The sequence below is a fragment of the Chelmon rostratus genome, chromosome 11 (genome assembly GCF_017976325.1).
Source record: "Chelmon rostratus isolate fCheRos1 chromosome 11, fCheRos1.pri, whole genome shotgun sequence".
Classification (NCBI taxonomy): Eukaryota; Metazoa; Chordata; class Actinopteri; order Chaetodontiformes; family Chaetodontidae; genus Chelmon; species Chelmon rostratus.
In genome coordinates this window covers 7,548,159-7,562,350 of record NC_055668.1, presented here as the reverse complement: position 1 = coordinate 7,562,350, position 14,192 = coordinate 7,548,159, and the positions used below count along the sequence as shown (strand labels likewise).

Genomic DNA, 14,192 nt, shown 5'->3' with positions numbered 1-14,192 from the left:
TTCTTGGTATTCTGCTGCTGACAGTGGCAAAGCCAACCTGGGGTAGTTGCACCCCAGGGAGATTGAGGTTGAAATTGATATAGTTAACTAAAAGTAAGAGATAAAAGTTTGTAATAGATTGCTCAAAGTATCCTCGTAGATACATTACTAGAATAGATAGCTAAAAGTAACAGTTTGATGGCTAAAATAGCTAAAAGTTATGAATAAACGGCTGAAAAATCCAGCCTCTGCCACTGCTACAACTGTAAGCTTGACCAACCTGATCTTAACAGTGAGTAATCAACTGTTATATAAATGAACAAGCTTGGAACATGATATTCCACTGACATGTGTGGAGCTACATTAGGTAAAAAGGCACTCATCCAGCCCGTGTTATCCATTTTTGGGGCCGATACTGATAAACACACACGCTCACATGCCTGCACAGAACATTTGAGGGATCATTTTTGTAATGAACTCTCAGAGGATTTTACATTTACTGTCCAAAAAGACATCAGTGCATTCAAATAGTCAATTTCACTGGGAGCTGAATTAGATAATTATCTTTTTCTTCATTATCTTCTGTAATTAAAAAAAACAAAAACAAAACAAAACACTATGAATCTACAATAGGCCAACAATCAGCAAATAAATTCGGCCACAATATAGCAGGACATTGGATTACCTGACTGTTGATGTTTGCGAACAGATGATGAATCGATAAAACATAATATGGGGAATAGGTATGATTAACTGTTAAATAAAAAAAAAAAACATTTCAGATGTAAGTGTCACCAGTTGCTGTCTACCACAGTGTCTTTTTTTCTATCCTTAAATAGTAGCTTTGAGCCACTTATCTACTGGGTCAGTTTCAAAAAAGTGCACTAAAATTGGCTTAAATAATATATTGTTTTTACGCTACGACAAAGGATGTCTACTAGCCTTTTGCCAACATGTGAACAAACCAGTATATAAGGTAACCATTTCTACTACTAGTTTCCACTTTACTACATGACTTTACCAAAAGATTGGATTTGAAAATACAAGTTATCGTGGTGGTGGTAGTGGTGTTGGAGGATTTTACTGAAAAGTCTGTCTGAAAGACTTGGCACTCTGCCTTCAGGCTTTCTGTCCTGCCAAAAAGCTTCACAGAGCAACATTTTTCTCTTTCTAACGCTGACCTGATGACTGAGGATTCAACGCTACTCTGCTCAGCGTCCGACACCGTCTGCCGAGCCATGGCCTCCCTCGCCGCCATCTGCTTCTTCTTTAGGCTCTTCAGGTTGTGGGACGGCGACCACTCCTGTTCACACACACACACACAAAGAGGGTTGCCGTTACAGCGACGGACTGAGACAAAGATCCAGACACAAACACATTAGCTGACTTAACCGCAGACCATTACAAAAAGCAGACGCATAGAGACAGAGGGAACGGGGAAGTGATTTGCATGTACAGTGGATGCTCACATAAATGAAGCTAAGGCCCACAGGAGAGCTGTTTTCCCCCGCCCTCCTGTCTAACTTCGGGAGCACCACGGCTGTAGCCTGGCTGACTCGAGGTTGTAATCAATATGGAAATGAGACAGCAATATGGGGCTGGGGGAGGCCAGCATGTATTATTAAGGTTACTGGCATTTTTATTTGCACTGTGGAGGATTTTACAACCCCACTGTAAAGTTTGTCCAGCATAACTCTTCTTTTATGAGCATTTCTCTGGTCTAATGAAGCCACTGTTCTTTGCTGAGCTTGGGGAAAATTTCCAGACTAATCTTTCAAATGGCCCACACAAACACAAGAAGGGAATGGGGTCAAAAAGTGTAAGAGACTATTAACAAAGGGAAGAGTCAACAAAGGGTGCTACTACAGCACTGACTGTGTGTCTTCTTACAGCAAATATGGAAACTGGAGATGCTCAGATATGTCTATATCTAAACACCTGTAATTTCTACAGTATTCTTTGTATTTTTTTCATTGTGTTTCACTAGCACCTCAGATGTAAAGATTGGTAAAGGCCCCGGCTTTTATTAGTGGGTAGATTTGTCAGTACCAGTGCAGTAACAGTCGGGAAGTTCTTTGCCATCTCCCGGAGAAGCGTCCCCGTCCTGATGTCCCACAGCTCCAGAGGTTTGTCTCTGAACACCACCACCAGGTACTGTCTGAAGACATACATCACAAACACACGCATTCAATCACAACATAATCCTGCCCACTATCCCACTATAAGGTTTGTGGTTTTTACATCCAAAAAGTGTCAAACTCTGGTTGCCATGCGGCTTGGAAGCCTAAAATTAGCAGTTAATGTGTCCGATTACCAATTCATCTCATCATGTTTCAGAAAGAGCCTAAAAGCAACAAGGATGAGCTTTGTGTTTAACTCATTACTCATGTTCCTTGTTTACAGCAAGGAACAAATGAGCAGCATGAACAAGAATTTTCTTGCACACACAGTATTAAATTATTCAATATTACATCTTGCAGCCTGAAGTTTGCCACTCTGTATGCCCCAATGAAACTAAATCTGGCCAAGTAACAGGCTCCCCTTCTTAAAAACTACCATGCAATTGCTCAACAGTAAATATCTAACCTTCAGCTGCTGTAGAGGAGCAACACAGAACTGAACAGTGCAGAAACACTACAGCGCTGGGCAGCTCCTCAGTGAGCTGCAGCATATGAAAGCAAGCTACACTCTCTCTCTCTGGAACTACATCCCCCCAGGCATTTGTTATTATAAGACTGGAATCTGTGGCACCCTAGATAATGCAGATAAAAAAGATTGATATGATACACTGCCGAGAAATTACAGATTTGTTCACCTCCTGTTGCCTCATGGTGTGAGGTGCAGAGTGGAGCACTTCAGCTGCACATCATACATTCTACTGTTTATCTTACAAGACTGCCTGGATTTAAGCTTTTAAAGTAAGACTACGCAACTGTTGCCGAATAGCAGTCAATGTGGCCATAGCGAGTTATGGAATAATACTAAATGTTAAACTATTAAAACTATGATTTAACACTGAGTCGCTCAACTGGAGATGAGTCATAAAGTCAGCAAATGAAGCTAACGGACACACCAGACCCAGCACGGCTTTAGCAGCAAAACCCCTGAGTGTACTGAGCGGAGCAACAGCGCATTCCATCACTTCTGAACCGTGGAGGTACTCACATCTTTTACTTCTGTTAAAGTGGCAAAACCACAGTGTAAAAATACAAGTAAAGTAAGTGCACTCAAAATGTTATTCAAGTAAAATTACAAAAGCATTAGCATCAAACTATACTTGAAGTACCAAAAGTTAAAGTGCCAAATGGCCCATTTCAGAATAATACAGTATATACATCATATTAATGGATTAGAATTATTGATGCACTGACGTGAGCAGCTGGTAAAAGTGGGCCTGATTTTAATTACTTTATATACTGTTGGGCAGCTAAATCTATTGTAATAAATCAAGTTAATAGCTGACTTTTAGTTGACACTAATAATTTTAATGCACAAAGTCACTAGTCATAACGAAAGTTATCTCATAAATGTAGTAAAAATGTATTGCAGTAGAAGTATAAAGTATAGTTTAAGCATATGGCTTGTACGCTGACCCTTTATTACTGTATTGTATTGTGTTGTATTGTATGTATTCATTTCCTGCAGCACAGCCCACATATTTTTTAGTCTAGAGAAAGGGACACTTGTTGCTATTAGCGATCAGAGGTGTCACTTTGCAGGAGAGCACATTGAAGAGAAACTTTGCTGATTTCTAACCACCTTTGCATCATCACAATGTGGGCAGTATATGTAAATGAACAGTGAGCTCCCTGCTCAATTGACACTGACTTTCGCCGTCTATAGGGCTGTTTTTCAAACTATAGATTGTACGTCCACATTTGTGTATACCCGCCTCCACGGACACAAAGAGTAGAGAAGTCAGACTGAGAGAGAAAGCCACCCCTTTCTCTCCTTTCAGATCGAAAGAGGGGCGGCTGAACACAAAACTCAAACCAAAATGTGAAACTAAGCAGTGTTGATCAAATATGAATTCAGATTCTGATACTGCATTGCCTGTTTGTCGTCTCAAATGCTTTCAGAAACATATTTTAGTGGACTGTTTAGCTGTGATAGGAGAGAGTGTGTAACCAGGCTACCCTGGCTGGAAACCGAGCCAAAACCAGCAAAAGATAACACCACAATCCTTTCTCTGTTTTCTCTGATCATGTTACAGCAACTTAACAAAAATATTTGCATCTTTCTACTGCATAGACACCCCACTTTTATGAAAGGAACATCTTTCCAGCAGCGAAATACCCCCTTTAACCACCTAATCATATTCTAAATGTATACACAAGGGGAGGACTTGACAAGAGCTCTTAGCAAAATGTGGTGCTTTCAGCATGTCAAACACACTGACAGCAACTGAGAATACAAAAGACAGCTGCTATCTGATAACCTTCGGAGTCGTATAATTTAGCAAAAAAATGTGTGATGACTGTAAATAAATGCTCTTTCATTTTTCTGAATATCACAGTTCCATTAAGAGATGCAGCAATGATAAATACGTCAATAGAAAATTGCTGAACCAAAGCCGCACAGCATGAATGTGTGAAGGCTGTTGGGCACAATAATAAATACGCAACATAATTAATGCCAGATCGGTGCTTTACAGGACTTCGTGCAGACTATTCATTGGGTTCTAGTCAGATTATTACAAGCAACAGCAAACAGCCCTTGAAAACAATGTGGGGTTAAAAGTTCAGAGACGGACGGACAGAGAGACAAAGGTGCAATGGCTCCAGGCAGGTACGGTGAAGGGACGTGTGACGGTGCAAACGGTGTATGTAAATGTGCAGTTTGTGTTTAAGTGTGTGTGTGTGTGTGTCTGCGTGACGTTGATGGTATTTGGTTTTGTTGGTGGCAGAAAACTCACTTTAGATGAGACACTTTAATCATCTCAATGGGTGGCTCATCGTTTCCTCGCTCGCCTCGAAATGCAAAGCATCTGCCTGCAAAACACAACAGACAGAGAGAGAGAGAGAAAGAACGTGAGGAAGAGATGATGGAAGGCAGGAGACGGTGTCTTTCCTTACGCCTGTGATTCATCTAGTCTCACGTAAGTGCCAGGGCGTCCCGTTTCATCTGTTTTCGCCGGAGAGGGACAACCAAACTGCAGACAACTTGTTCCCACCACCTGCTCGAATCCCTGCTTTTCATTCGCAACTACCGAAGTCGACATTATGCAGAGCATCAAGGTGCCCCTTTAATCAAAACAAGAATACCCTTCAGGTGTATGCTATCACATTTGCCTAAGGAAGTGCTGATCTGATTTTGAGGAGGACACAGAAGAAGGTGGCCTGTTTAAATGCACAAGTGACAGATCTGCTGGTGGGTCGGGGGAGTGATGGGGGTGACCTCAAACAGTTGTGTTGAGACTGCAGTTGTTGTGTACCAGAGGGGACATAATAGCAAAGCATATGGTGGAGAGAAAACTTGGAAGACCTGTGGTTCACTCAAGGCACACGCAGCCCTCTTCACCATTTCCTCTTTTGTTTCCTCAGTCATACACAGCGGGAGGAGTCGCATGATTGCTGAGTGTCAATTATGGCGCCTCACTCGACAGATCATCAGCCTACAGGCTCTAATAACGTGAGGCATGTCTGTCTTCACAAAAACAACAGAGGTGATGTGATTACTGGAAATACACTACGAGTGTACGAGACACCTGCCATGATTATGCGTGGATAAATAATAACGTTATTCGAAGGTGTAATTACCATCTGCACACATACTAAATATTTATACTGTGTGTGAGCAATGCAAAACCGAGTTCACTATAAATTCTCAACACTAGCATCCCACAGTCACTGCTACACATAACAAATCCTCTCATAGATAAAGAATACATCCATCAGAGCAGCTGCTATCGTTGCTGCAGAAACCAGGTATCAGTTCTCCACATCCTATGCTTCAGCTGTAAAGGCCACAAGGTGTCTGCCTTAGTGGATTAGTCCTACAGGTGAAATAGAGAATCCTTAAGTACAGAACTTACTTCTCTGCTCTTCTATTTGAGAACTAGTACATGCTAACTTTCCTGGAATAAATAAGAAACTCACAAATGCCCGTCACAGAAAAACAAAATTGTGCAAATGCGCCTGCTGTCTCACTGAGTCTGGTCCAGGATGTCGAGGTGTGGCAGAAATTGAAATGCTGGATAGTATAACTGTCATTTAAACATGTAAGTAGGCAGAAAAGCAGTATCCCACAACTGTAAAAAAAAACAAAAGTCTCATCATTACGTGCTTATAAAAATACAACGTCTTGTTTGTTTTTTTATTTCTACGAGTGTAGTACAAGTAACCTGTAAACAAGACATCTTGAGAGTTGTTGAAAGCCGCATTTTTCTGTTTTGATGGAGCTTAGCGACTTGTTTCCCCCCGCTTCCCTTGTCATCTTGGTGCTATGCTAGGCTAAACACGTCCCAGACCTATTGTATGTCTGTATTGAATACACACAGATTAAATTGATATTGATCTCTCCATGTAGCTCTTGGTAAGACAGACAAAAAAAAAATGTATTTCCCAAAAATGCTGTGACTGTAGCATACACACAATGACACACACCTGCGTGCGTGCGTGCATCAGAGATGCAAGGCACGACACTGAGATCCCCAGGGCCTTTGTGACGCTGCCGACAGCTACATTTGCAGTCAGGGCACCTTGGAGGATCTCAGTCACATAAACTCGCAAAAAAAAAAATAAATAAAAATAAATAAATAAAAAAATAAGTATATGTGTGTTGGAAAATGTGTGGCCCTGTAACAACAGCTAATGTGATGGACTGTTAACTTTGATGACCGTGGTGCTTTAGAGAGAGTCATTAAAGAAGTGCCTTACCCTCCACATTGTCCTGACAAAGGCTCTGTGACCTGTGACCTCTGTGTATACCTTTCAGTGTGCCCATGTACATCTCTCAATCCAAACACATTATGTTTTACATTTATGAAGTAGACATGACACATGACAAAAACAGGAAGATTTCTGAAAATGATAGAAGTGCTAATTATTAATTAATATTCAAAATTGCCTATATATTAATTCTCATCAAGATGATGTCATGTAAGTCTCATATATTCTAACAAAAAGAAATCATTTCTCCTCCTGACCTCTTATTACTGCACCTTCAGGTTACTTTCCAATTCTGCTCTGTCTTGAAAATGTAGCACTGTATACTTCTCACTCCCCGGAGGAGGTAGAAACACACAGTGGCCACCGCTGGTGCAGTAATTCTATAGACTGATGGGTCGATGGGCTCAGGCAGGGATATAAGTCGCTCTGCAGGAAGTCATGATAGGATCTCATTTTCAGAGCTAGGCAGCCCTTGGTGGTACCCTAACACTGTTTAGTTTGGACCTAATTTGGAGGAGTGTGTAAGTATCCCTTGGAGGAGAACAAGAAGAGTCTATTCGAGAACCACATAGACACAAAGAGAAAAAAAAGAGAAAGTCGGAGAGACTGAAGAGTCTATTTTCTTTGTTGTTAAGGCTGCAGGAACCCAAAGCAAAACAGACACCTCAAGAACAAAGGTCAATGTAAAAGTACTGGCTGACACCCTCAGGTACAGGTGATCAAGTATGTGTGTGTGTGTGTAGTTGTAGTATGTATCTGTATGAGAACCCATTTGAGTTTTAGACCTTTCAGACTTGGCTTTAATGGTTAGGTTAGAACTAAGTTTAGGTTAGGGTCAATGTGTGTGTTTGTGTGTGTGCAAGACTCTTACCAGTGGGCAGATCAACATACTGCAGCTCATTGCGCACCAGGCCCATGTTGTTGGGAGCAGAAGTGGCAAAAGAGAGGAAACTGCTCAGACTCACCCATTCAATCCCCCTGTGGAATAAGAAAGCACACACACATACACACAAACACAAACACACACACATATATATATATATATATATACACATATACATACATACGCACATAAGTTATATTAATCTATATTTGCAGTGTAGCTGTAAAATATTCCTCCAAATAGACACCTAAAACTTTAGAAAGTGAAAAAAAAGCACAACGAATCAAGCCAGCAAGTGTCAGATATGAATATTTTTGAGAAGTAGGCCCAGCTCAGGGAGCACAAACTCTACCATAATGAGATGGTAAATAGCCACATGATTAATTAGTCAATTTCCCCACTAAATGTAAATGAGATGCTAAGCAGCCAGGCCTCCTTTGGCTTGGCTGTGCTGGGGCAAGGGCTGGTGGGCTCATTTCCATAAAGCACCTCTGCTCCCACCACCACAGAAAACACACAGCTTTGAACTTAATGTTGCGCGTCACGGCAGTGCTTCGCACGCGCCTAAGCAGGAAGATGTAAAATCCAGCGGACGCGTTTTCAAGAGGAAGCCCTGATCTAACGACACGACTTTAATGTGAATGCCTGGTCGAATGCGCTCGCACATGAGTGTCTTATTCACTTATTCCTATATATTTGTCCTTTTCATGCTCTGCTTTTGATAAGGCCGTTTAAGGAACACACGGCAAATACACCAAGGCAGTGTGCTGCATCAAGCAACTAGACAGTGTGTAAGTGCTTACATATGCTAAATATTACATGCAGTGTGTCAGGATAAGGTAGAATGGTGTTGGGTGAGAGATGATGAGCAGATGAAGAGACGGCTGCCGAGTGTCATGACAGTAGAGCAAACTCACAGTGACAGAAAGCAGGGAGAGAAAACCATTGGCTGCTCACTTCACTCCACACATGCACACAGGCAGAGGGAGCTACAGACATTTCAAGTAACTAGTGCTTGTGTTGCATTGCTCATTAAAGTTTGTTGGAGTTCTGCATTTGTGGATACCAACTTCTCTCATTAAAGGAAGCCTGGCGCTGCTTGAACGGATGGTGTTTGCTCCCAATCAATCTCTTAACAGCCTTAATTGATTCAATCTCGTGCTTAATTAATCCTGGTGAAATAGTATTGCCGCTCATTAGAGAATACTAACTAATGAAGCACAGCCTGCTCTTTGCTGATGTTTGGGCTGTTGCACTGTGGGACGCTCGGAAGGTGCTGCGGCGTTCTGAAATCACCCCTTTTCAGTGCGGTCCGCCGCGGACCATAATTAACCAATTCATTGTGTAGAAGCACAGCAGGACAACAGTTTGTACAAAATAAATGCACTGGAACAAAGGCAGATTTAAGGCAAGCACATTAGAAAAATTGATCCTGAATGGACTCATTTTGTCCTAATTAGAGTAAATAACTTAAATACTTGATATTAATTTTGTATGCTAAATGCTTTTTTTTTTTTTTTTTTTTTTACTTGATATGTGATGTTGGGCAAGGCCAAGTTTTATGAGTAATGTGGACGTTCTGAAGCTCCCGGCTTTGTAATATCATTTTCTGGGCTACACAGAGAAAGATATGGTTTAAATTTTTAATTTCGGGATCAAATGCCTGGCTAAAAGGAGGAAGCCTCCTAACATAGACCACTGCTTTCCCTGAGCGGCCCCTTTGAAGCGTTATTGACAGATTCATTAATTAGCCACGTAGACCTGAGGGAATGATGGAGCGTTCAGAGGTTATAAGAACATTACAGGAGAAGCCTGAGCATTTGGTTCGATTTCCACCATAAGGAAAGTAGGTAATTTATTCCAAGTGACAATGGAAAATGATATTTATATGCAGCATGAATTTCACCCAGAAATCAATAGTCCGTTCAGTCCCAGCAGGTATTCAGACTCGTCATAGCAAGAAAAATGCTTTTGAAACTAATAACATTAACAATGGCTCTGCTCTACTCAGTCTTTCCAGTGAGCCAGCATGCACAACACCACAGCCCTACATCAATGTTATTAGTTTCACCTGTGTTTTTCCTGCTATGAGAAGTCCAAATGTCTGCTGAGAGAAAGGTAGAAAATGGGCTTCTGTACTTTTGCAAAGGTAACAAGTGATTTTTTTTTACTTATTCTACCATATTCCTCACCTTTCACAACCTACAGATATCTGCAATTTTGTCATCAGAACACATAGGATGCTGCCCTCATCTGCTGCTCTTCCTGAGGTTTCTGCCATCTTTTCCTTATTATAGGCCTTTTTGAGGGTTTTTTCCTCATCCAAACTGAAGGTCTGAGGACAGAGTGTGTCTGACACTGTAGAGACTGCGAGGCACCCTGAGGCAAATTTTGATATGTGAAATTGGGCTATATAAATAAAGTCGACTTTACTTCCAAATTACCAGAATTGGCAGATAGTATTTTTTTTACTATTGACTGAGCAAATAAATCACTACATTTAATCTATAGAGGTTTCATCTGCTGCTTTGGGTAGATACTGCATCTAACATTGGACATCACTAATCTGACACATCGTCCTCGCTTTGCCACAAAAAGAAAGAAAAAAAAAACGCACGCAGAGTAAATATAGGCCTACTAATGCCATTTATTGGGTTGTTGTGATGAATTGATTTGGAGGGTACGCAAAGCTGGCCCTGTTTTTTCATGTGAATCTAAGCTCCCTCTGTGTTCACCCACACTTCAGGAAACAAACTCACAATTCAGTTACTTGTTGGGATAAATGAACGAAAGCAGCTCTGCGGTATTTTCGGCAGCTCCTGCAGACTGTGTCGTGTTTTTTAAATATGCTCTGGCATGATCACATAGTTTGTGTTGCCAGGATTTCTCTGTCACCTTCCCCACTGTACATCATTGGTAACCAGATTGACACTAAAGCTGCATTTCCACGGCATGGTGCGGCTCGCCTCGACCCGCTTTTGTTTCCCGGTACTTTTCTCTACTTCATTTTCCACTGCAGATGGTAGTCCCGCAAGGTAGGCAGGATTCTTAGCTGATCGTCATAGCAACGCCGTGCCCCCTTCACTTTTCCAGTGGTTGGGAAACCACACGGAAGCTCTACTTTGTCAGTGAATAAAGGCTGCAGCCCCTCAAGACCAAACTGTATTCACTGCTGAACTGATAACTTCACTGCTAACCTTTTCCTCTGCTCGCATTCACTGTCACTCTCCGTCAACCACACAATCACTATGCACATAACGGCGCTACACTACTCTCATAAGGAGGATATCAAAGGCATGGTGCACATCGCCTTTAAGTATCAGCTCAGCTTGTTTTTATTTTATTTTACTCTATTATCTTTATTTTATTTTATTATCTTTCTTATTACCTTGTTTCAAACACGAGGGTTGCAATGCAAATTTCGTTGACATGTCCATGCTCAATGACAGTAAAGGCTATCTTGAATCCTGAATCTTGACTCTTATCTGGGTCGAGTGGCGGTCGCTGTTGCTGGTAGCTTGGCTATTTAAAAATGCTGTGTTTGTGCAGAGTGTCCCATGGTCCCAGGTCACACGAGTGACGAGTCCCCCTGTCCAATCGGTGTTTTTGTTAATTTGAGTCAAGCTGAGCATTACCATGCAGTGGAAAAGACCTATGACCTGTATGATTTAATTAGCCTACACTTACTTACTACCATCTTGATGTCTGGCCTTAAGCTAAACTAAAATATGGTGATCTGGATGTTTTTGGTAAGGTTTGGTGTCCAAACCTCGGGTTTCCTTTGCAGGATGCATTATTCAGTATGCAAACCTTGTAAAAATCTAGATTGTAATACCTTTAACCACTATCTCCATGTCCATTTGGAGTCTTTTCATTTTGCTTGTTGTGCTTTTGCCTTATTTCTTTGAGCCAAGAGTTCTCAACTCAGCTCTAAGAAGATATTCAGATAAAGCCCCCATAAAGCAAGCTAAGGAATTCATTCTCTCACACACAAGCTGACGTGGCTCTCTAAATCTCTGATTGCCCCTGCAAACTCTAATGGGCCTGAAAACAATCAACAGAAAATCAATCCCCCTCGAGCTGACTACCAGCAACAGGAGTTCATCTAACGAGTCATTTTACAGATACTTCATCCAGAGGGTACCATGAGTGAATACTCTTGCTCAGCAGTGGGAAATGAACTGCTGATGGTGGAAATGCTTTGTTGCACAGATGTAAGTATACAGAAGTAGAGATCTTACCTGACTTCGCAAGAGTGGACACTGAGTTCTTTGTGGAGAAGACCACTGGTCAGGTTATAGACCAATACAGAGCCATTACTGGTGCCTGAGAAGCGGAGACAGAGACAGAGAGCAGTGCACAAGATATATGAGATAGACTGACGCAGAGAGACGAGAGGTCACAAGCCATACAGTTACTTATCTTAGCAGCATCTACCCTCCAGCGGGATCAGAGAGACGCTGTGTCAGTGTGACACCTCTGTCTGTTCCCTGTCACCGCAGTAGGTGTGGATAGAGGCAGCACATCAAACCCTGTGTCACTCAGCCTGAAAACACTGCACTGTTTCATCTGCTGCTGGGGAAACAGCACAACAGCTCCATCCCTCCCCAAACTCCCCCTGATTAAATACTGCTGGTGACATCTGACACTGTGATCAGAAGCTCTGAGGCGCTCTGACAGAGTGGTGTGTTTTCCACATTTGTTCATACCGAACTGTAATTTTTTTCTGATGTTTTCCAGTTTCTCACTACAAAAAGTTAAAATCAACTTAAAATCTACTTACAACGTTTTTTAGCCTGTGCAGGGAACACTGATGCTGTGAATTGATGGCCGGGTTCACATTCAGAGCTGAAACACTTTTATCTCTGTGCCTTGCTCAAGCGTATCCTGGCAGTGATGATTTATTGATGTATGCTATCCATAAGCCAATACCTTACTCAAATGCGCAATTAAAATGATTAGAATAGCTTTTTCATGGTTTTACAGAATGCCGTGTGCTAATTTTACATTAGTGGGAAGACAAGCAGTTGTAGAAAGCACCAAACAATTGAGGTTATAACCTCAGAAAGTAAGCTAAAAGACATACCAATTAAAATATAATTGCTCAATTCAAGATCATGGAAAACAAAACTTTGTAGCAGATGTGAAAAGCAAATTAAAAGTCTATTCTTGTAATGTCTGGAAAGTGTTAAGCAAGGATTGGGGGATTTATTTTTATTTTTGTTGTGAATATGGACAGGAGCACATTTATTTCTGGAATTATCCTGAGTGTGATGGAGTTGGGCGGATGTGTCCGGTCCCTCTGCAAAGGAATGATCAGTCTGCACTGGGCTCCAGCGAGACGACCACATGCTGACACAACATCTGGAGGTGGCGATAGGCAGTGCCGCAGAGGCATCTGTGTGTGTGTGTGTAGCATCCCCTCCTGTTCTCTCTGTAGCTGTTAGATGGCATGTAGTGTGAGACTGTAGGATGTTTCAGCAGGAAGTTGGGTGATCAGGAAGTGGGTGGATGGAGATAAACATACGTACTCCTATCCCCGAGTTGCCTCACAGCCATGGTTTGCTTACTTTGATCAAGATGATCAAAAAGATGCTGCCCCACCATATGGCCTGATGAGGCGGGAGATGAAAATCACTGAAAAGACTTAATACTCATTCTGGGAAAGACACTATAAATATGAAAAGAAATACACAATGGCCTCTTTACCCACAACCAAGGACATCAGAATCAAAAGCACCAATTCAGGTCAGCCAGTCCTCAGACAGATCAATCAAAAATATGAATTTGTGAGGGGCACTGTGGAAGCTACCAGTGTTTGGCAGTTGTTAAGTTGTTCCTCCATGGTTTACTCCAAAATATTAAAGGTATTTTTGCAGTTTCGAGTCAGTAGAAAAGATTTAACAATAAATCAGTTTCTACAAAACTGCATTTTAGCACTCACTTACTATATTGAATCTTGAAGATTGACACGACTCTCATGTCTGTGTGGTAAATATGAAGCTACAGCCAGAAGCCTATTAGCGTAGCTTAGATCAGCACCAAGAGTGGAAACAGAGGGAAAAAAAGCTAGCCTGCCTCTGACAAATGTTAGAAAATGTCCTGCCAGCTACTCTTAGGGGCTGTGTCCACCAAAGCTCTTTCCCAGCTGAAACTGCCAGCTGTCCGAAAACACCCAGCTGAGACGTTTTGGTTGCTGTGATACGGCATATCCTCAAAAGTGTTATTAGCAAAGGGGAAACGGGAGTTCATCATTATACACTGAGGTAATGATTTAGTTATCTCCATCTAATAAATTCAACAAACCACTTAAGGTGTTGCTCACCTGCGGGGCACCATACGTCTGTCCTGTATCTGTGGTACATATTCCATGATAATAAAAACACATACAAGTCTGAAACCGATGACATTATTTTTGTTTATTCCTGATACTTGCAGTC

The 14,192-nt window shown here is 41.6% G+C and overlaps 1 protein-coding gene across 1 annotated transcript in view; it reads right to left on the bottom strand.

Moving 5' to 3' along the window:
* wdr11 (WD repeat domain 11) overlaps positions 1-14,192 on the bottom strand; it is a 53,265-nt gene that overhangs the window by 15,646 nt on the left and 23,427 nt on the right. The window contains exons 11-15 of the mRNA XM_041947377.1: positions 11,994-12,078; positions 7,741-7,847; positions 4,895-4,970; positions 2,029-2,137; positions 1,161-1,282 (exon numbers count right to left, since the gene is read on the bottom strand). Of these exons, the coding sequence (XP_041803311.1) occupies positions 1,161-1,282; positions 2,029-2,137; positions 4,895-4,970; positions 7,741-7,847; positions 11,994-12,078 (499 nt within the window). The remainder of the gene's footprint in view (positions 1-1,160; positions 1,283-2,028; positions 2,138-4,894; positions 4,971-7,740; positions 7,848-11,993; positions 12,079-14,192) is intronic.